The sequence below is a fragment of the Myiozetetes cayanensis genome, unplaced genomic scaffold (genome assembly GCF_022539395.1).
Source record: "Myiozetetes cayanensis isolate MyiCay16 unplaced genomic scaffold, myiCay2020 scf2-11, whole genome shotgun sequence".
Classification (NCBI taxonomy): domain Eukaryota; kingdom Metazoa; phylum Chordata; class Aves; order Passeriformes; family Tyrannidae; genus Myiozetetes; species Myiozetetes cayanensis.
In genome coordinates, this window is record NW_026087411.1 from 52,424,364 (window position 1) to 52,444,925 (window position 20,562).

Genomic DNA, 20,562 nt, shown 5'->3' on the forward strand with positions numbered 1-20,562 from the left:
TTTTATTATGCCACTGGTGTAGTTCTCCTTTTATTAATGAATTGCTTCTCAGTCTTTTATCTCTTCAGCTCAGTGTTGTCATGTCCTATAATGTTTTATTAAAAGTTACATTGTTCTTAATCTATCTGTAGACCTGATTGGTTTTGTGTAAATATATCCACATCAGGACTTTTGCTTTCAAGCCTGAATTTATTACTGAGCCCAGTTTAAATTTCTTTTTATTGATGTAAATATAGCTAAAAAGTTCAAACAAAGGACAAGTAAAATTATGTAAAGAAATTGTCCAGAGAGATGCCTATTTGTATTTCATTTTATCATTGTAAGAGCATTTGTATGCCACAACATTTAGCAGCATATACCCTTGAGAGAGCATCAGTCCTATTGATAATTCATGCTGACCTTCAGGGCAGTCAGCACCCTCTAGATATTTTTAGGTATTTGGCTAACTTTCTCAAAGCACCTGATGTTTTGTTTATGCAGTAAATTTCACAGGCACTGAGGCAGGTATATTTCTAGGGAGATCAAACCCATCTTTCCTTGCCATAACTGCACTTTGTCCTGCACTCACTACATTCAGCTATTTATAAAAAACCCCTCATCTGGCACCTTTTCCCTGCATTTGTAGCAATAAAGGGAGGCATGGCAGTTCTGTTTGTGCTCTCATACACCACTTAGCCCCGTTGCACTGGGATGTCGTCGGTGCCTTTGATTTTTGTTTATCGGCACAAAAGAGAAACTTGTGCAGCTGAGCTCAGAGAGAAGGTGTGTTCGTGGGGGATCACAACGTTCGTGGCTTCCTTCCGAGGGCCCTTTTCCTTTGGCAAAGTTTGTATTCACAAGTCACAATGCCCGCCTTCAGGAGGAGTAAAACCAGAGCTAAGAGCCTAGCGTTGGCTCGCAAAACCCAGCAGCAGGCAGCAGCAGCGTACGGCTCTCTGCACAGGATGTTTTCTGTGGTGAGTTCTGCAGCGGCGTGGGTTAAGCTGGGGGGGTGCTGCTTAATCAGGCTAAGGTGATGGGGCTGCAGGGCCAAGCTGCCGGTACTTGATAAACAGCGACTGTCCCAGTAATCAAATAATGGATTCTGGTAACATGTAGTTGGTGGGTGAGTTTATACCAGTAGTCTGCATGGGAAAAGGTTTGGGCTCTGTGAAGTTTGGAGGAGGGAAGGGTGGGTTGGTTGCCTGCACTGTTTGCTGCTGGGCTCAAGCAAATCGTTATTTCTTGCATCTGTCAGAGAAACGACTAAGTAAGATCCATATTTTGACAAGAAGTGGGATGGTTTTTAAAAGATTCTTGAGGGAAATTTGGAAGTAACTGTAGCATAAAAGTTTTCACTGCTTCTCTGTTTTGTCGCAAATAAATTAGGATTGTGGAAATAGGGAGGGAAAAAATATGATCTATAATCAAGATATTGCTGGGGAAATATAAGGAGGCTGTAAATATGTTACACAGGTGGTAGAAAAATACATGAGCCTTCTGCAATAAAATTGACAACATCAGGATAAGGACATGGGGAAGGAAGAGCTGAATGTTTTCACAAAATCAGGGTTTGGGAAAATTTTTGTGTGCTTTGATATTACCTGATAAGAGTCTCCTTTTTGTGACTGTGGTTTTAGGGTTCCTCTCTCTTTGTTTTCCCAATGCTCATTCTTAAATTTTGTATAGTCAGGATTTAATGTTCTGCAATGGAAGTGACTTTGTTTTACTTTTGACTTTGGTGTGAGCTGGGTCAGATGACTTTGGGGACTGATTTTAGAGAAGCTGAGCACAGCAACTGTGACCTCAGTGGTTGCTGCTAGTCCTGGTGACCTGGTCAATGCAGGCTCTTGGGCCCAGATTCCTGCTGCGTGACGTGGTTTATAACTAGAGTTTCAGTCAAGTACTTCAGTCACCACCGGTACTTCTTTTGTACTCAAGGAGAAAGATGGGCATCTCTCTGTGTGGCAAATGAGAGGGAAGATTTCCCACCATGAAAATATCAATAGCTCAGGCACCACATCAGGTGGGTTGCATCTTAGCTGTTTTACAGTATGTTCAGCATTCTCTCAGGCCTTTGTGCTGTCCAGAAAGAGTTACTGGGTCATCAACCCTTCTTCTTACTTTACTTTTGTGATTTCCAAATGAGGTTGGTGACATCTACTTGTGTTACCAGAACAGACTGACTTTGCTAACATAAATCTCCCTGAAACTGGGAAATTCTAAGTCAAAGACAAGAGTTCATTGTTAATTCCTCACCTGCTCTATAGTCTGGTAGTGTCTAGCAGGGCAGCATCTCATACTGCAGTGTGTAGGGATTGTTTCCACCTCCTTAAAGTGTAACTCTTAACTATGCTTCACTTATTGTTATGAAGGCTCTGAGTGGACATTTTAAAAAAATACCCTTCTTTTAGCAAAGTTTTAAACATTTCAATTAAAAGACATACAAGAGATACAGTGAAACAAAACAGACCCATAAAATTTCAGCAGTGTCAGTCAGAAGGAGTTTCATATTCTAAATGGCCTTGAAATTGTGTAAAGAAGGAGTGATGACTGAGGTGACTGCTTTGTTTTAGCTTCCAAAAGCTTTGTTTTAGCTTTGTGCTGCTCCAAAGGTGAGCATCCCACAAGGTGAAAATCCCACAGGGTATTTTTCAGTAAAACACTGCTGACATTTTTCAGTTTTAATGAACAAATTAGGGAGTGATGTACTGTATTGATGTGTAACATAAATCAACCTTTTTCAGTGGTCTTTAAGGATGCTAAGGCCTGCAACTTTCTAGCCTTTTATTTTTCTAGCCTTGGTCACATCTCTGAAGAGAAGTCAGACATGTCCATAGAGTGTTGCAAGTTTACAAAAAAAAAAGGGGGCTGTTAGGGCTATACTTTGTTCTGGAGAGAAGCACCTTCCAACAAAGTAAAAGTGATGGACATCTCCAAGATGCCCTTTTACTCAGAGTGAGGGATGTAAAAGCATCTCTGGCCAGTTCATTTCTCAAAATTCTGTGTAATTGTATTTCTTCTGCTGACTAGTGCATTCAGTCTTCCTTGAATTACCTATATCAGACAGAGCTGAACTCTTAGCTGTTCATTTTTAGAGGGCACAAGTCTAATCTGTTTCTGCAGGATTTTTCTGACGATGATTCTTTTTTAGGGTGGGAAAGGACTGGTGACCCACCCCATAGATGTGGTCAGTGCCCTGCACAATGATACAGAAAACTGAAAACTCTTCAAAGGGCATGCATGGTCTTCGTCTCACCAAAGAGTCTTTCTTAAGCTATCTAGAGTTTTTTAAGACTACTCAAAATATTCCTTTCCATCACTTTTTCAAACAAATCCTAACAGACTGTTGGAGTACATGATACATATAAATCAGGGTAAAGTAAACAGCAATGTGTGGAGACACTGTAACACTAATTGACCTTGTGCAGCATTTATGCTCCATCTGTATCATTTGGTAGAAAGTCACAGGGTAGCCATGAAATCATTGTGCTAGTCCTTAGCCACTGCTGATTAATGTCTTCTGCTCTCTCACTGATTAATTTTATGGAGTTTTGTTACTCTGGTGGGGATAGCGCAGCCTCAAATGATGATACGCTTGTCTGGAAGGAGCAAAGCAAATCTGTAAGACATCCTTGTAAGAGTATTCTCTCTAGGGGGATAATCTGTAATATTTCATATCACAAGTATTATTGAAAATGGAATGTGCTTTCTTGTCCATCTGACAAGCTGAGCACCACTGCAGTGGTTGACTGCTGTGGGTCAAGGTTACTACTATGTGGACTGGAACTTTTCCTTCTAAGGTTATTATGGGCAGTCCGTGGTCACAGGGAAATACTCCCTACAAAAGGATGTGGGACCTAAGTGTGAGTCTCAAACATGCAGGGATGACAAAACTGTTTCTCAAGGCTACTTCTAAATGTCTTTCTGTTTTCATAGAGGCCAAGAGAGTATGGGGCAGGAGGTTGCTTCCCCTGACTGCTAGATATATGGAAGGGTTTATACAGCTTTGTTGGAAAATCTTTGAATATGGCCAATAAAACAGCACAACACTGTTTAGCTTCCTTTTACTTGAAATGCTTGGGTTTTCTTCTATAAACCCTGCATAAACTCCATTTGTCTTTCCCTACTCTAGCACTGTTAATCTAAATTTTGGATATTTAACCTTATCTGTTTGCACTACGGTGCCAAAGGTAAGCTGAAGCTGATTGCAGTCCCCTATACATCCTGCTGAAAGTGCCATACATAAGCTCAAGTGATGGATTTTTGGAGGAAATTTGTTACTTCCACTGTACTCTCTTCAACTTTTATCTGCACCCAACTACCTTGCAGCCTTGTCCACAATCAGTCATCTGGACTTTTCTTTTTACCAATTTAATTTTTTTATTCTAATGAGCTGCACACTATAAAGGTCAGCATAAATACTTTTTTACCATTTAGTAAGTACAGGCAGTCTTGGTCTTGTGCAAATAAAAGCAGCAGCTGTGTGCTCAAGGAATTTATCAGTTGCATGAGAGTCAAATCTGCCTGTGTTAGACATTGCAATGTCTGTCAGGACAAATTCAGGGTTAATTCCTACCTTAGTTCAAGATTACAGTGAGTATATGTAGTATCAGCTGGGGGTTCCTCTTGAGACTTCTTGGCTTAAGGGCCCTTGATTGCCAAGCTCTAATTTGACATCCAAAATGCCCAGGTGGCTTTGAAATCCCAGCTGCAGTCAGTAACAGGGCAGAGGCTGAGCCTCCCCTGCCCACACATACAAGATACAAAAGAGGATGTTCTTAGGGGTTGTCACTAGAGTCTTTTAGAAAAGATCTGGTGTAAACTGTTTAAAAGACCAGGAAATGGTTTAGTGTCAGAGGCAGAAAGTAGCATCCAGGGCAGTGGGGAAAAAAGGTAGAGATCCCAGCCTGGGTGGTAAGGGAGTTTTGGGAAGAAGCATGATGCAAGAATTGTTTTTATACGTACTTATTTGTTACTATGAGTTTTCTCATTAATGCTATGCTGTTTGTCAAGAAAAAGTGATTCCACTGGAAAAGTGCTTCCACTGCAATCTTCTATGGTCCATGCAATGTGAATGAGTAAATGTAAAATACTTTTGTCCTGTGATCAAGCAACACTTCATGCTTGCTTTGACCCAAATGTAAATACCACAGTGGGTACAAAGGGTGAGGTCTGGATATTGCACTGTCTAGAAGCCTCACATAGAGGGAAGGACAAAGAGCAGCAAGACTTCAGGAAAGGACAAGATCCTATGAGCAGCAAGGGAGGTCAAGAGCAATACTTTTAATGCCAAATTTGCAAAAATTTTCAGGAACATATTAAAGTTTATCAAAATCAGTGCTTCTTTGCTGTACCTAAGAGGTAATCCTGTGCTTTGGAATTAGGCAAGTTATACAGAACAATTTCTGACATCAAAATTATGTTGCTTAGGTGATCAAAAAGTATCTATGTTGAGGAGTATCATCTATTTCCATATGCTTTCTTATCCAGTGTTTCTCAGTGACAGATGCAGCTCTGACCCCAAAACTGAAGGGGATGTAGAAATAGCATGTTCCCCAATGTCTGCCTGCTCTCTCTGTGAAGGTGGTTGAGGAGAAATAGAGGACTTCTAACTCCTCCTTGTAAAACTGTGCATGATGATGATGCTTATGACTTGCTTTCAACAGGCTATTTTACATCCTTGATCTTGGTGTCCTTGATCAGTCATCAGGCTGATGTAAATCAAGCTGCTCGGTAGCTGTAGAGAGTGTAGAATCTGAGACATTCTGATGCAAATTCAAACCTTTCTGACATCAGAAAGAAAGAAAACAAAACTGAAGTACTTTGGCATTCAGCTGTTTACAAATTGCTTTAAAATAACATACATAAACACACACCCCTCTTCCTAAATTGTGATTTGTTTCTGAACCAATAATTAATTTTAGTTTCAGACTGAATCTGATTTTCAAATGTATTTCATTGGTGTGCAGCTGTAATTCCAACAAACACTATTCAATTTTTTAGGTTGCATTTTGGGGTCCTAATAAGTGTTGAAAATACTAAATGTATCTAAATTTTATAGTCCTGCAAGCTGTCTTTATACAAAACCATGAAGCTGGCTGCATGTATCGGTGAGGAAAGTAACTTAATTTTTTTTAGAGTGGTGACATTGTTTACAACTGGAAGATGTTAAGCTACGGAGTAATATGGACTACATGGCAAATATTTGAAATTTTAACATTTATTTTCATCATATAGGTCTTTTAGCACAGGAATGATTGAGATTAAATATTGCAAGTTCATTTAGCCTCCACCCTACTGAAGGCTTTGTATAGCTCAATCTCATTTGCAGAATAACTTTTGCACTTGTTGATTTGGTGGCCTAGTATGTTGGTGAACTTAGCTACACAGTGGTGAACCAGGACACCCAAAAAGGATCACTTGAAACAGCATGTGGAATAAATTACTACAGATTACTACAGACAGTTCTGAAATGCACTCATGTCCTGATATCTTCACTGAAACAAGACTTACACTTGATGTAAGTCCTTATTTGAATTGAGTGCATTTGCTAAATACAGGGTGATAAATGGTACAACATATGCAACTGTCCAGTTTCTTAATGAGTATCTGAATGATAGAAGCACTGAAGAATTATTTCATGTAGTATCAAGATGTGGATACCAAGTGCTCTTAAAGTAAAATTAGATAACCTTAGTGATATTTTAGCTTTCAGAGAAATACTATGTAAGGAAAGAACAGTGGAATAATTTTCAAATTAAGCATTAAAGATTATTGCCTGAAAAAGTTGCTCTTGGATATTAGTGGTGGTCATACAAGAGAAAATTACACATCTATTTCATAGTGTCAGAAATATCTCTTTCTCTTCCATCTTTGCCTTACAAGATTAACTGTTGTTGTTCTATCTTCAATTCCTACCTGGCTTGAAAATTTTCTGGTTTTTTTCTTTTTTCTCATTTTTATCATTCCTCCAAAGAATCTCAAAGATTTAGGTTTCCATTTGCCTTTTTTGAAAGCAAAAGATCTGATATGTAGTTGACTACTTGGAGAGAAAGCATCTGAACATCTTTTGACAACCCAGGACATTGGAATTTTAGTCCTCAGTTCCACATTTCATTGTTTAAAAAGCAACAACAAAAAACATAACACAATATAGGTAACAGATGACAAATAAAAGAATTATTCTGGATGCTTATATTTATCTACTAATTCTTTCTGTTTTGATGCAGTGAGTGTTGCAAAATAAGAGAAAGGAAAAATAATGTGAAGCTAGTGTCATAAGAATCAAAGTACATCTGCTCTCATCTTTTGCATCCCACAAGCTTATCTCTGAAGACTGAAAATAAGTTGTACTGGAAAATCACTAGAAAAAATTAAATTCATTTTACTGCTGTGATCGAGATCTGCTATAAATTAAAGCTGTTCAAAGCTATCAAGACACACATCAGACAAAAATCAGTGGCAAGCTCTGGCCCCTGAATTTGGAACAAGACCAAAACTGGAGAAATTTAGAAATGATTGTAGTAGAGCTTGTATTCTGAAAACATTGGTGTTTGTCTTTCTTCTCACTTAACAGAGTGCAGAACAGATCAGCGCGTTGTGCCGGAACTTCCAAGAAGTCCAAGCAAGCAGCATGGAAGGACAGAAGGACAACCAGGATCCACCTCCACGACCACTGGCTCGCCACCTTTCTGATGCAGATAGATTGAGAAAAGTCATCCAAGAACTTATGGACACTGAGAAATCTTATGTCAAGGTAAAACAATAATAAAAGTCTGGCTCGCTACAGCCTTGTTTTTGAGGCTGACCGTAACTTGTGGACGTTCTTTAATATTTCATGGTTGTCTTTATATAACCAGCCCTCAACAAGGACCATAAGCTACAAAGTCTGCTTATCAAATTGCTCCTGTTGTTTTCAGCAGACTTGTTCCTGTAATAGAGGCTGCAGCATTTGATGTAGTAGCATTAGTTCTAGTCAATTTGTAGTTACATCAAAGAGTGGTAATTTGTGGGGAGTAGATACCTACAATACAAAAACGGGTTTTTAGGGGATGTTTCCCCAGTTTTCAAGATGAAAATAAATCTGGTAGAAGAACAGATCAGTCTCCTACAAATCAGAAAAAAAGTTTAACTGTGGAAAATAGCTAAAAGTCATAACTCCAGTTCGTTGTATGTTACTTCTCTTCTGAGTCTGTAATTTGTTAGAGATATCTCTCTTCTTTTTATAAACCCCAAATTGATGTGACTGGATACCAGAAGAAACATGAATACTTTGATTTCATTGACCTTTAGCACAGAGGAATCATCTTCTTTACTGGATCTCAAAACACATATTTACAGATGTTGAACTTGCTGCAATAATGTTTGCAGGAGAGAACACACTTTGTACATCCATGAGTGGCTATTTATATGGTTTATCTAACATACATGATTAAAACATCTGCTGCTTTTCATACAGAGGGACTCAATGGAAAACCATAATCTGTAACATTTTTTCCTCATGCTAGGGTAAAATACAATTTGTTATAATCAAGATGTAAAGCTTTAAGGATGAAACAAAAACATTACACTGAAATCAGTTTGTGTCTAATTTAGCAATGACTTCAGTGATAACAACATGCAAGTGACTTTGTTACTGAAAACTAATTTTATCTCTATTTCATTCCCAAAACCTACCCCTATCTCAAGGTCACATAAAGAGCAATTTCAAAATTTTACATAAAAAGTAAACAAATACTCTTTCTTGCAGGACTTGAGCTGCCTTTTTGAGCTGTACTTGGAGCCCCTTCAAAATGAAACCTTCCTCACTCAGGATGAGGTGAGGGATAACTGAAATATATGCTTTTCATTCTTTTATGGGTTAAGACCTTGGCACTTGGGTTTTTCATTGCTGAGAGTATGATAGAAAAAGCAGACAACAAAGATAACAATAGGAATTACACCAGTCAGTGCCTTTCTGTCTCCTGTGTGCATCACTTCTTTTTCTTAAAGGGTAATTGTTCTTCTAAATTAACTGCTAAGAAATCTTCACTTTTTGCATGGATTTTTTTATAAAACCCCTTATAAACATATTAACAAAGACACTAGTGGCCTTTGCAACCTCTTTGTGTGTTACATGTCTCCTTAGTGCACTGTTTTCATAAGACCACTCTTATGGAATGCTGTACTTCATAGCCTGATGTTTTTCACAGATGGAGTCCTTGTTCGGTAGTCTGCCAGAAATGCTGGATTTCCAGAAGGTGTTTTTGGAGACCCTTGAAGATGGAATATCTTCTTCCTCAGATTTTAATACATTGGAAACACCATCTCAGTTCCGGGTAAATATTTCATCATTTCATACTTTGTAGTGTGCCTGAAAATGTTTGTGAAAATCTGGCTTTAAGAAGTTTGTGGCTCTAAGAAGTTTCATATGGTTGCTTTTATGTTTGAAGCTTTACTTTGGCTTACAGACTTCTATTCAGCAATGAAAGATATGTGCTATTTTTCATGGTTTTATCTTCCCATAGCAGAAGATGCAACATGGGAAAATGCAGAGTAGACTTTGAGTACACTATAAACTAGCAGTGGTTTTGATACAGAACTCCTTTGTAGAAAGTTTGTTGTTGCTGTGCTGAATTCTGCCCTACCCATGCTTCTCCCTACTGTTCTCATCTTACTTGATACAGATTGAGAACTTTTCTTATGTGATGTCCAAGAAGAGGGCCTAAAAAGTGTAAATGGCTGTAACACCACCCAGTACCTGCCCTAACTGGAAATGGAGTCACTGGCTCAGGACTGAGCGATACTGCTGGCAGGTGTCCCAGACACATGCTGCATTTTGCGAAGCAAACACTGATTAAAAAGAGGGGAGAGGGCTGCTCTCCTCCTCCCTCACTACTCCTCTTATATTTCCTTTGGGAAGCATTTTCTAAAACCCTCTCTTGTGATTCAGTCTCTCCCACATCTTCCCAACCTCCTCTGCATCCAAGAACATCACAGGTGCCCCTTAATTACCACCTGCCTGAAAAAAGGAAAACAGTTGGAAAGCAATCCTGTATTTGTTTTACACTGTCCCTTCTGGCTTTGGCACTTTTATGCCTTGCTTCCTATTGCTCTTGTTTTTTTCCCAGCACAGCGCAGTTACATGTCTGTTGATTTTTGTTCCTGTGCTGCCTGAAATATACAGTAAAACAGAATATCTGCAATGGTGTTACCTGTTCAGGAAGAAAGGAGAAAATTGCAGGCTATGCCTAAGTAGGCTGACCTCTATACTCAGCAAAATACAAAAACATCATTGAATTACTACCAGTAGTATATTCATGTTATATATGTGTATATATAAATATATATATACATACATACACACATATATATATAAAAAATACAGGATATGTGTAGAAAGATAGCAGATAATCACAACATTGACTCTGCATGTTATGTGCCTGAATCTTTATTTAGGATTCTAGCAATGAATTAACATTTGGTTGTGTTGATTTCAGAAATTGCTGTTTTCCCTTGGAGGCTCCTTTCTGTATTATGCTGACCACTTTAAACTGTACAGTGGCTTCTGTGCAAACCACATCAAAGTTCAGAAAGTTCTTGAGAGAGGTAATTTATCGTCTTCATTATTGTAACTTGTTTGCATGAATTCAATCTGCAGTGAACTACTGTAAAAAAATCTTGCAACTTGGTAAATCAAAGAATGAATATTGGTACAAAACAAGGACTGATCAGGTATCTTTCAATAGGAAGAGCTAAGATCAGAGATTCTACTGAAGTATGGTATAGACCTGAAGAATAAGATTCCTTTTATAACCTCCAGGCAGTAGCCTGGATAGCTACAGAAACATCTTCCACAAGTTTGTGCTGTCCGCAGACCCACACTCCAAAAAGCAGCAAGAAATGGTGCTAAGTTTGAGATTACTTCCTCTACCATTCACCGCAGTTCAGTGGAAAAATTACATTGAGGAATAATCTCACCTTGATAAAATTGCTCTCTCAGTCCTTAAGAATGTTATTTAGTGCAGGAGATTATTATGAAATTAATAGTGTATTCTACTCTGTAAACCATCTTTTGAAAAGGGTGAGGATTTTGGTGCTGGGTTCAAGTTGCAATTCCATGCTTTCCAACTATTGTAGCTTCTATGACTTCCATGTTCAACTGACCAAGTCTTTTTATTTTACATCCAGCCAAAACAGATAGTGCCTTTAAGGCCTTTCTGGATGCTCGAAATCCCACAAAGCAACATTCTTCTACACTGGAATCATATCTCATAAAGCCTGTTCAGAGAGTGCTGAAATATCCTCTGCTTTTAAAAGAGCTGGTGTCTCTGACAGATAACGAGAGTGAGGAGCACTATCATTTGACAGGTAACTTCTTCCTTTCTTCTATAGGAATGAATATGAGTTAACTTTTATTTCCTCCCCTTTCTGAAGATACAGGTAGACATTCTGATAGATAGCACAGAACTTGTAAAAACCTAGAGAGAACTCCCTCCCTCTCCTTAAAAATAATTAGTTTTTTCGTATTTTTAGCTGAAAGTCCTACCTGGTATGTCCAATTCCCTTTGAGAAGTAGATATGCCCAGGATTTGCCATGGCAAGTAGGACTGGGGTCTTTATTGTCATGCACAGGAGCATTTCAGGTCACAGTGTTGATTTTTTTTCCCCACTTGAGAAACACTGACCAAGGCTCCATCTTGTGGTTATTATTTAGTTCTTGAAATGTGTCAAAGTTTAAGAGTTCTTTGAGATTTTTCTGTGACTCTTACTTCCACAGAGGAGATCTTTGTCAAAGCTTTATGATCTTTCCATGTAGAAAGACTTACTGTCTAACATACATTAGAGTGCTTGCTTTTCTATGCTCAGATGATTGGGACTTAACCATGGCAAATTCCAGTTCAGGTCTGTCAGCACCTGGTGGATGAAAACCAAGACATTTATTTTATGGATCGATTGTCATTTTCACAAAATAGATTCAGGCAAAAATCCATTGTCAGCAAAAAGTCATGAGGCTGTTACTGACTTCCAAGGAGCTTCTAATATTGTCCCCTTGCCCAAAAAAGCTGGGGGTGGTTTACTTGCACGTCAGGATGGATGCCAAACTGCTAAAAGCTGCAGCATTAAGACCTGATGAAATGAAGCACCCTTCTCCAATTCCATTCTGAATTAACACAAAAATCTAATGTAATCTAGTGACACTTTTGCTTGGAAAAAAACCCCAAAACTTAAACAAAATCTGTCCCTAGCATTTAATTTCACGTATACAGTCCATGAGGAATTTTGTCCATTCTGTGGTGAGACAAAAGCAATTTGTTTATCCTAAAACTCATCAGATAACTTATTCTAGAATGAGTGTAGATTACTCCAGCAATCCTAGTGGCCCTACATCTCCAAGATGCAAAATTTAACTGTGGTTACTATCTTATTGCTATACATATTCAAACATTTGGAGGCTTGTCAGTGGAATGCTTATTGCAACCTTTTTTAGGCACTTAAGACACCAGATGAGCATTTTTCACTTGCTCTGATCAAGAAGTATTCCCTCTACTGTTACTATGGGAAAGCACTGATGTAATGCTAAAATTCAGTTCACCAGAGCTTGGGAAGGCAGCATTATTTTACCTGTCTCAAGGGGAACTCAATTAAAGAATATGATGTTTAGAAAATACAATTGAATTACATAGCTGTCTATAAAATTTTTAAACCTTATAGAAGCACTAAAAGCAATGGAAAAAGTAGCAAGTCACATCAATGAGATGCAGAAAATATATGAAGATTATGGCACTGTATTTGACCAACTGGTTGCAGATCAAAGTGGAACAGAAAAAGAGGTAAGAGAAGAAACATGTTTTATTGTCTCTTGAAGCATTATCCAGCTTGCTGTTGGGGTTTCATCGCTTCTTGAGGTAATTTTGGAAAGTTGTGCTGGGCTTCCTCCATTCTCCTTTAATATTTTGACTTCTGTTTTGTATCTGCCTGTCAAGTTTCTTTTTGTCAGTAGGTTATGGTAAAATTTTCAGACAGCTGCCAGAGCTGCCTTCTGGACTGACATGAATTGCAAGCAGGACTAGACATAGTTCTCAGTAGGAAAAATCCTTCTTTATTTTAAAAAATGTTGCAGAGATTATCCATGCCCTAAGGCATTTTGATTTTATGCTATAGAGTTCTTAAGTTCTTAAGATATTTTTTCACCCGTATAAATGAAAATGACAATTCAAGGGGTTTCACATTAAGATCTGTTATTCTCATTCTCTACACTTCCAGTGCTGAGGCATCCATGGTTATTTGTCAGAGCAAAACCCATTAGTTGTACAGACTGTGTGCACTCATCTCCCAGAACTGGGGCAGCAAGGTCTCCACTTAGTCATTTACATCAAACAATCACTAAGCAAATCAAATCTGTAAAGTTGGATATCAGATATGAGAGATGTCAGCTCATTTGTTTTATTTCCTGTTAGTAAAAGTCAAAACATCATGTCGGCTACCTGGTTTCTCATCACTTATGGGAAACAAAACTTGACAGCCTATGAGATTCTTCAGAGTTACACTGTGTCCCCAGAAGAAAGGAGCCTCAAAGTATAAGACCTCCATTAATTCTGCCATTGGCAGTGTCATTAATACTAATTACTCTATAAAGATACTTACAGCTACTAAATCAACCAGTTCACAACTGGCTACATGTAAGTGACAGGTTATTAGGTCAATTTAATATTCTTCTAAGTTATTAATAGTAAGAACTTCTACCCAGTTTCCATAACTTGGGGGCTATTACTTAGTAAAGTTGTTACCTATTTTAAAAAGGGGGATTACTCACACTTTTCCTGCTGTAGTTGCAGATCTCCTTCTGTACATAGAGTAAATACAGAAAACAGATCCTTAAAGTTACCAGTGTGTACTCATGACCATTTTACATATCTGGGTCACAGCACTGCCATGTATATTTATACTGTATATTTATATTATATACTGTTATAATTTAATACAGGTGACAGAACTTTCAATGGGAGAACTTCTGATGCACTCTACAGTTTCTTGGCTGAATCCTTTCCCATCACTGGGCAAAGCAAGAAAAGACCTGGAACTTACAGTTTTTGGTAAGTGTCTTCCTTAATGACTCCACTCTTTCAAATCTGAAGATTATCACATTAAATCTTCTCAGAGGATAAAAGCCCCAAACCCCCACTCCCTGTAGCCATGTGGTATCTAGGTGGACTTATATCTGAAAAATACACGGTTGTTATTTCCTAATATGAGAAAAGTTTCTATTTGTTGGCTTGCTGGTACTGTTTGCTCTGTGAGCCACCTGCAGCTGTTATCTTGCCTATATTTAAACTATGGAAATCAGAGATTTTCAAGAGGCTGTATTATCTTTAGAACAATCTGTTAAATGAGGCTTTCAAAGGAGGCTGGTAGGAAAATCATGATTTATTCTACTTTTGTGAATTCAGGCTAACTTCTGCTTTACAGCTACTGCATTGAAATCCCATCCAGATTTTTTAACCTGAAAGCGAATCTGGAAATGAGAGCATACAAACGAGTTTTATTTAATAGAATAGATGCACAATTAATCATTTACTCATTACCTAAGTAATTAAATCTTTCAGTGAAATATCTTAGGCACTCGTCCCTTTCTTTAAAAAGCTTTATTTTAATATTTCATTGAATAAATACCTACAGAAGAACTCCAAGCTGATGACAAACTTGTCTGAGAAAGAGAAACGTGTCTATCTTTCTCACTCTCTCTGGGAAGCATGACAGGTTAGGGCACAGGATGCTTTGAACAGAACAAAGAGAAACTACCTACCAGGCTCCTTGGATGAGCTTCTTGGTGATCCACATATGCTGGACAATTCCCAGCATGACATGTATGAATGAAAGAACTCTTGGCCTGATGCTTAACTTGGACTGGTTATCTGCCACTTGGGAAACTGAATTTTATTCTCACTTCAAATACTCTGCAGGCAGCTTAGAAAATGCACCCAATATGCATAACTGAAGAAAGCTGCCAAGCTTTGGGGTTAATGCTGTGCTTGCTACAGCTGAATCCTGGCTTCACATAGAGACAAGACTCAAATTCATACTATTGCCCCTCTCTCCTCTGGAAGGAAACATGCATGAGCAGGGATAGAGCTGATTCTGTCCTAGAGTCCAGTCTGGGATCCAGCACCGCTCTGAAGACCCATCCCTCAGTTGACCTGCAACTTCAATGCCCACATGTTTCTGTTCCTCTTTACAAATGAGACTAAACATGTCCATCTCCCTGGAGGCTGAAAGATTTGATAAAATTAGTGAGACACTCTACTTGATGTTGTGGAAGCTAGGGAATTCCTGCAGAAGGAAAATAGGAACTGAGATGTCTGAGTTTCCAATTAGACAAATGCCGAACTGCAGGAAGACCAGACTTAGTGTCCTTTTTCACAGCACTCTCTTGGTATAGGTCCCTCACTACACTTGAAAGTGTCCACTGATTACACAAAGCTTTCTGTGTAATCTACATCTGCTGTATTTGTTTATGTGAAAACTTACAGGAGATAGTTTGCTGGTAGTTTCAGAATAAATGTACAAAATTGCTTCATCCTAAATGTTTGGAACAAAATGTGAGGAAAAAGTACTGCCATTGCAAAAGTGTAGGATGAAAAACCAATTGTGATCTTAATACAGGGCAAGTGCTTTTCAATGTTTGCTTATCTCATCCCTCACATTCCCATGACTATAATAATCATCTTCTCCAAGATAGTATTTTCATTGAATTATTACATGTGTAACTAACAGTCTTCCTTTTCTTTCTTTCTCTTTAGTTTTTAAGAGGGCTGTTATACTGGTGTATAAAGAGAACTACAAACTGAAAAAGAAAATGGTGAGTCTGGTATTAGTGTAGGTGGTGAGTGTTTATGATACTACTGCAATGTGAGATACCGGTGTCAAAGGGGAAACGCCACCTTCTCTCAATAGGCTGGAATTCTGGCTATCCCAGCTAAAACAAGCGCTCAGTATCTGTGTAGAAATAAATATTTATAATGGTCTACCTTAACACAGTGTGTAGATGAAAGACCTCAGTTTTATAGACCCTTGATCACCCTGGAAGGAAAGGAAAAGGGACATTATAAACATAACCTTCTCTATCCCCACTTACAAACCTGGAATGCTGAAGTCAGGTAGCAAGTTGTATATCCCAAGTACCGATGGTGATGTACTGAGCCATGCTTATTGTAACAGGAGGGGTTCTAAAAGGAGCAGCACAGCTACATGATTGATGTATTCTGTTAATCAACGGTCTGCATGTTCTTTCATGGGAAACTTGTTCCCTAGTAGTATTTATATGCAAGGTATTATTTTTATCCATTAAAATCAAATGGTTTTAAAAGCTGAAGCAATTAAAAATTCCAAAGTTTTTGTCTATCACCATTTCAACTACATTTACAAGCACATTTTAAGGGACTGAAGGAAAGTCTAATGAATTTAGTTTCTCTTCAGAGGCAGGTCTTTTAAGAGTAACACAAAACCCTACTACTTTTTTTCTTTTACTTTTTAGAAATATCCTTGTTTTTCTTTTTGCAGCCTAGTAATGTTCGTGCTGCACATAATTATGGGGACTTGGATCCATTTAAATTTCGTTGGCTGATTCCTTTATCTGCTCTTCAAGTTCGACTGGGGAACACAGCAGGTAACTCTCTTGCTCCAAATACTTTAGTATTGAATGCTTTTCTGGGGTTCTGTAATACTGCTTCTTCCATATGTCTTTCTGGAGCCTCTGGGAACAGGCAGGTGTAGAGAAAATACTATGCACTGTTGCCTCTGCACTCAGGGGGTACAGGCTTGAAACATGTACAGACTTTCTTAGTTTGCTATGTTGACTTTTTCCATGAGTTCAGGAAGATGTGAAGGAATGACAGAATGGAAATCCCCAGTAACAGGAAGGTGATTTACCACAGTTGACATACTGGTGACACCCTGATGCTGTGTGTGTGCTGATCCTTGTGTTTTTCAAACAGGGGAAAGTTGACAGTAATTTGTAGTAGCAGAGGCCTGTGTTTTTATTTTCAAGTCGATCTCTATGCTCCTATCCATTTCTGTATGTTCTATAACATGTCACAAGTTCTTTAAACAAATAAATGCTTTGCACACCTGGATGAAGGCATTTTAAGGCTGGAAGGCATGGAGGAGCAGGAAGAATGGGGGAAAGCAACTCTTCAAGAGAGAGGTTATCAAAGGCAGCGCTAGGCTGCCTCAACAGGAGTGCTCAGGGGACCTTTTGTTGCATTCCATCTCGGGTGAGATCTTTTGTGGATACACACATGGCTGTGTTAACACTGCCTTCAGGAGTGAGGAGCTCGGTCTTTCTAATGCCAAAGGTTTTGTGAAGTATATACTACAAGTAATGTTTCCTTCCATGCACAGGAACAGAGAACAGCTGTATCTGGGAACTGATTCACACCAAGTCAGAACTAGAAGGCAGGCCAGAAACAATTTTTCAGTTGTGCAGCAGGTAAGCTTTACGTGGAGATTATATTTCACAAATCACATTAATGGAATTAAAAAAAAGTTTTCCCCATGTGACCTTTGCATCAGCAGTTTTGATGCAGCACTCACTCTTTGAAGCCAGGCACTACACCAGTGTTTAACTGCATTAAGTGTAACAAATTCAAGTGGGAGTGAGTTTGGTGCAGTGATCCAGCATCAGAAATCTGCACACATATATCAGCATAAGTTCCAGTATGGTATGGACAAAGTAATTTATTTTATCAGACTCTCAGCTGGTTAGCAGAAATTAATTTCTTATAAAGAACCACTTAAGGTGATGATTCCTTGGTACAGAATTTACCTGTCAACTTGTTTTCTAAGAGGAAGTAACCAAGATCTCAAAACACAAGGTATGTGAAATGCCTAAAAACACATTAAGATGTCCCTGCATGTCAGGAAGGTTGGAATTTGATGATCTTTGAGGTCCTTTCCAACCCAAAACATCCTATGATTTTGTGATTAGCTGCAAACCCACTATCAATATAAGCTATCAAAAAACCCACTGCAATAAGGTACATCAGCAGAAAGGAAGGGGGCAGATTTTATCCCAGTGTCTTATTTCAGAGGGGAAAATTAAGTTTTGTGTTTTTTTAAACTTGCAGTGATTCTGAGAACAAGAGTAACATTGTAAAGGTGATCCGTTCTATTTTGCGGGAGAATTTCAGACGTCACATAAAATGTGAACTACCACTGGAGAAAACTTGTAAAGATCGCCTCGTCCCACTCAAAAATCGTGTACCTGCAACAGCCAAATTGGGTAAGAAACACCTTCTCAAAGTGAAAAATTGTCTGGACTCCAGTGCTGGCAGAAGGTTTGCAATTATTACCATGACTGTAGAGTGCCATGTGTCAGACCCGCAAATCCCATGTCTTTATTTAGGCTGGGAAGGTGGTAGTTTCTCCACCACTCAGTGCATGACAAGGGCTAAAAGAGATAAGCAAGTTTGCTATCCCCCCTCCCCACACTGTGATGTGTCATTAGCTCTCTACAGGTAAGACTTAATAAGGCCCAAATTAATTTTGCTGGGAAGGAACAGACTCCCTTTGGCATGGTATTAGTGTTCTTTCCCTTAAGTAACTCAGTAAGTAATTACTTAAGTAAGGTATTAAGTAACTAATACCATTTATAGCTAAAACAACCTGAAAAAGGCAGGGGTCTTGCTTTTTTCAGTGCACTAAATCTGCATCCCAGCAGATATGCTAATTAAGTATAGGCTTCAGACATTTCAGTTAAATGAGTAGCTACTAGTATTTCAAGTTTTCTTTCTGATCAGTCCTCTATAAAATCCCATTAACATCACAGGATCTGGAAGAGTTCAACTTCTGCCTACGTTCTGGCCCTCCAGTGCTTGAGGTGCCTGAATCAGTCGTTCTATCCTGCAGAAGTGTGTAATTTACGACTAGAATTTGTGGAGGATTTTTTACATATTACATAGGAAGGTCAGCACATAGCTCTGGGGGTAGTTGTAATGAAAACTGTGGCATGGGATCACATTGTCAGTATCAGAGTGCTGGCACATCTGACTTGGGATGATTATCAAATGAGACTACATACACTGTAATGATATGTGGGCTATTGAGGCAGAAGGTATAACCAGCTAATGTTTTGGTGAAAAAAAAAAAATCTGCATTTTTCCTCTGCACAGCTTCCACAAGGTCCTTGAAGGTATTGAAGAATTCATCTAGTAGCGAGTGGAATGGTGACCCAGGGAAAGGTACCTTCCAGGACTCTGATGAGTGCAGCCTGAGCAGTAGTACTCAGAGCAGCAGCTGCCACACTTCTGAGAGCATACAGGAGCCCAAAAACTCATCTCCCAATAAACATGTAGAGAGCTGTGCATCTGACTTTTCCAATGTTCTTGTCAAAGAATCTGACATTCTCAGTGATGAAGAGGAAGAGGATTATCAGAGCCTAAAGAAGGGCAGTCCTACGAAAGACATTGAAATACAGTTCCAGCGGCTGAAGATTTCAGAGGAACCCAGTACTGACTCTGAGCGGGATCAGGCTGCTGAAAATGAGGAAGGAGATGGCTTTGAGATAGGACAGCATCCAAAGCTTGTGCGTGGCCATTTCTGCCCAGTGAAGAGAAAAGTAAACAGCACAAAGCGTAACAGAGGAACTTTAATGGCAATGCAAGAACGTCACCAGTCCCTTGACAGTCACTCTGACGCTGCAAACCTGGATCTGAACTCTATTTTAGAGAGAGAATTTAGTGTTCAGAGTTTAACCTCGGTAGTTAATGAGGATTGTTTTTATGAAGCTGTGGAGAGACATGGAAAATCCTAGCTTTCTAAGCACTATATTTAAAACATTCATTTGAAATCCACATAAAATTCAACAAACATTTTGTTTTAAAACTAGTAAATTCATGGAAGCTGCAGGAAAACTACTATCTGATTTTGTGCACTAATACATTTTTCCACAAAAACAGCTGTAAAGGATTCTTAACTTATTTTAATTTATTGTGGATCAAAAATAGATTAAGTTGGCCAAGGTCTGTAAATTAGTTCATCCCTTTCAAGCAGTTAGTTATTAAGATGATGTAGTGTTCTTGGGGATGGCCTCATTAGTATTTTAAGTAATGTGGAAAAGGTGCTAGTGAGTGGCAGAGGGGTTTACAACGGGAAGTAGCATTGCAAAATTAATTTTCAATACCTTGGGCATTTTATTTCTTTGGTTTTCATGTTTGCTTTATTTAAAGCAGAATTAAGTTATTTTAATGTGTTTTAGTGCACAACAGTGCAGAAGTTTCATTTTGTATGTTTCAATGCTGTTTATACTTTATACATATGTGTAAATACAAAAACAAAGCTTGGCCTGTAATCTTTTATTTGACTGTATTTTTTATTTTCTCTACCAGCCTGTACAGTAAAAGACAAATAAGTATTGTACTTAGCCATGTTTTCTTCTTTTTATTGTGCTGCTTTTCTCTAGTTGGAGCTTTAAATACCAAATTCTTTGCTTCTGCATAAATGAGAAGAGTATTAGCAGACCTTGAGGCAATTGGTGCACTTTATCCTCCCATAAGCCAGTCACTTGAGCGTATTTATAAAAGCCTTGGCCTCTGTTTTTTAGAT

General features: G+C 38.6%; 1 protein-coding gene across 5 annotated transcripts in view; it reads left to right on the forward strand.

Annotated features, from left to right (window-relative positions):
- TIAM2 (TIAM Rac1 associated GEF 2) overlaps positions 1–20,376 on the forward strand; it is a 141,243-nt gene extending 120,867 nt beyond the window's left edge. For all 5 annotated transcript variants that reach the window (XM_050316745.1, XM_050316749.1, XM_050316748.1 and 2 more), the window contains 12 exons: positions 7,559–7,738; positions 8,732–8,800; positions 9,174–9,299; positions 10,461–10,569; positions 11,152–11,331; positions 12,676–12,794; positions 13,949–14,057; positions 15,762–15,820; positions 16,522–16,627; positions 17,362–17,449; positions 18,087–18,241; positions 19,131–20,376. In XM_050316745.1, coding sequence (XP_050172702.1) covers positions 7,559–7,738; positions 8,732–8,800; positions 9,174–9,299; positions 10,461–10,569; positions 11,152–11,331; positions 12,676–12,794; positions 13,949–14,057; positions 15,762–15,820; positions 16,522–16,627; positions 17,362–17,449; positions 18,087–18,241; positions 19,131–19,771 — 1,941 coding nt within the window. In that variant the 3' untranslated portion in view covers positions 19,772–20,376. The remainder of the gene's footprint in view (positions 1–7,558; positions 7,739–8,731; positions 8,801–9,173; positions 9,300–10,460; positions 10,570–11,151; positions 11,332–12,675; positions 12,795–13,948; positions 14,058–15,761; positions 15,821–16,521; positions 16,628–17,361; positions 17,450–18,086; positions 18,242–19,130) is intronic.
- Positions 20,377–20,562: the final 186 nt, after the last annotated feature.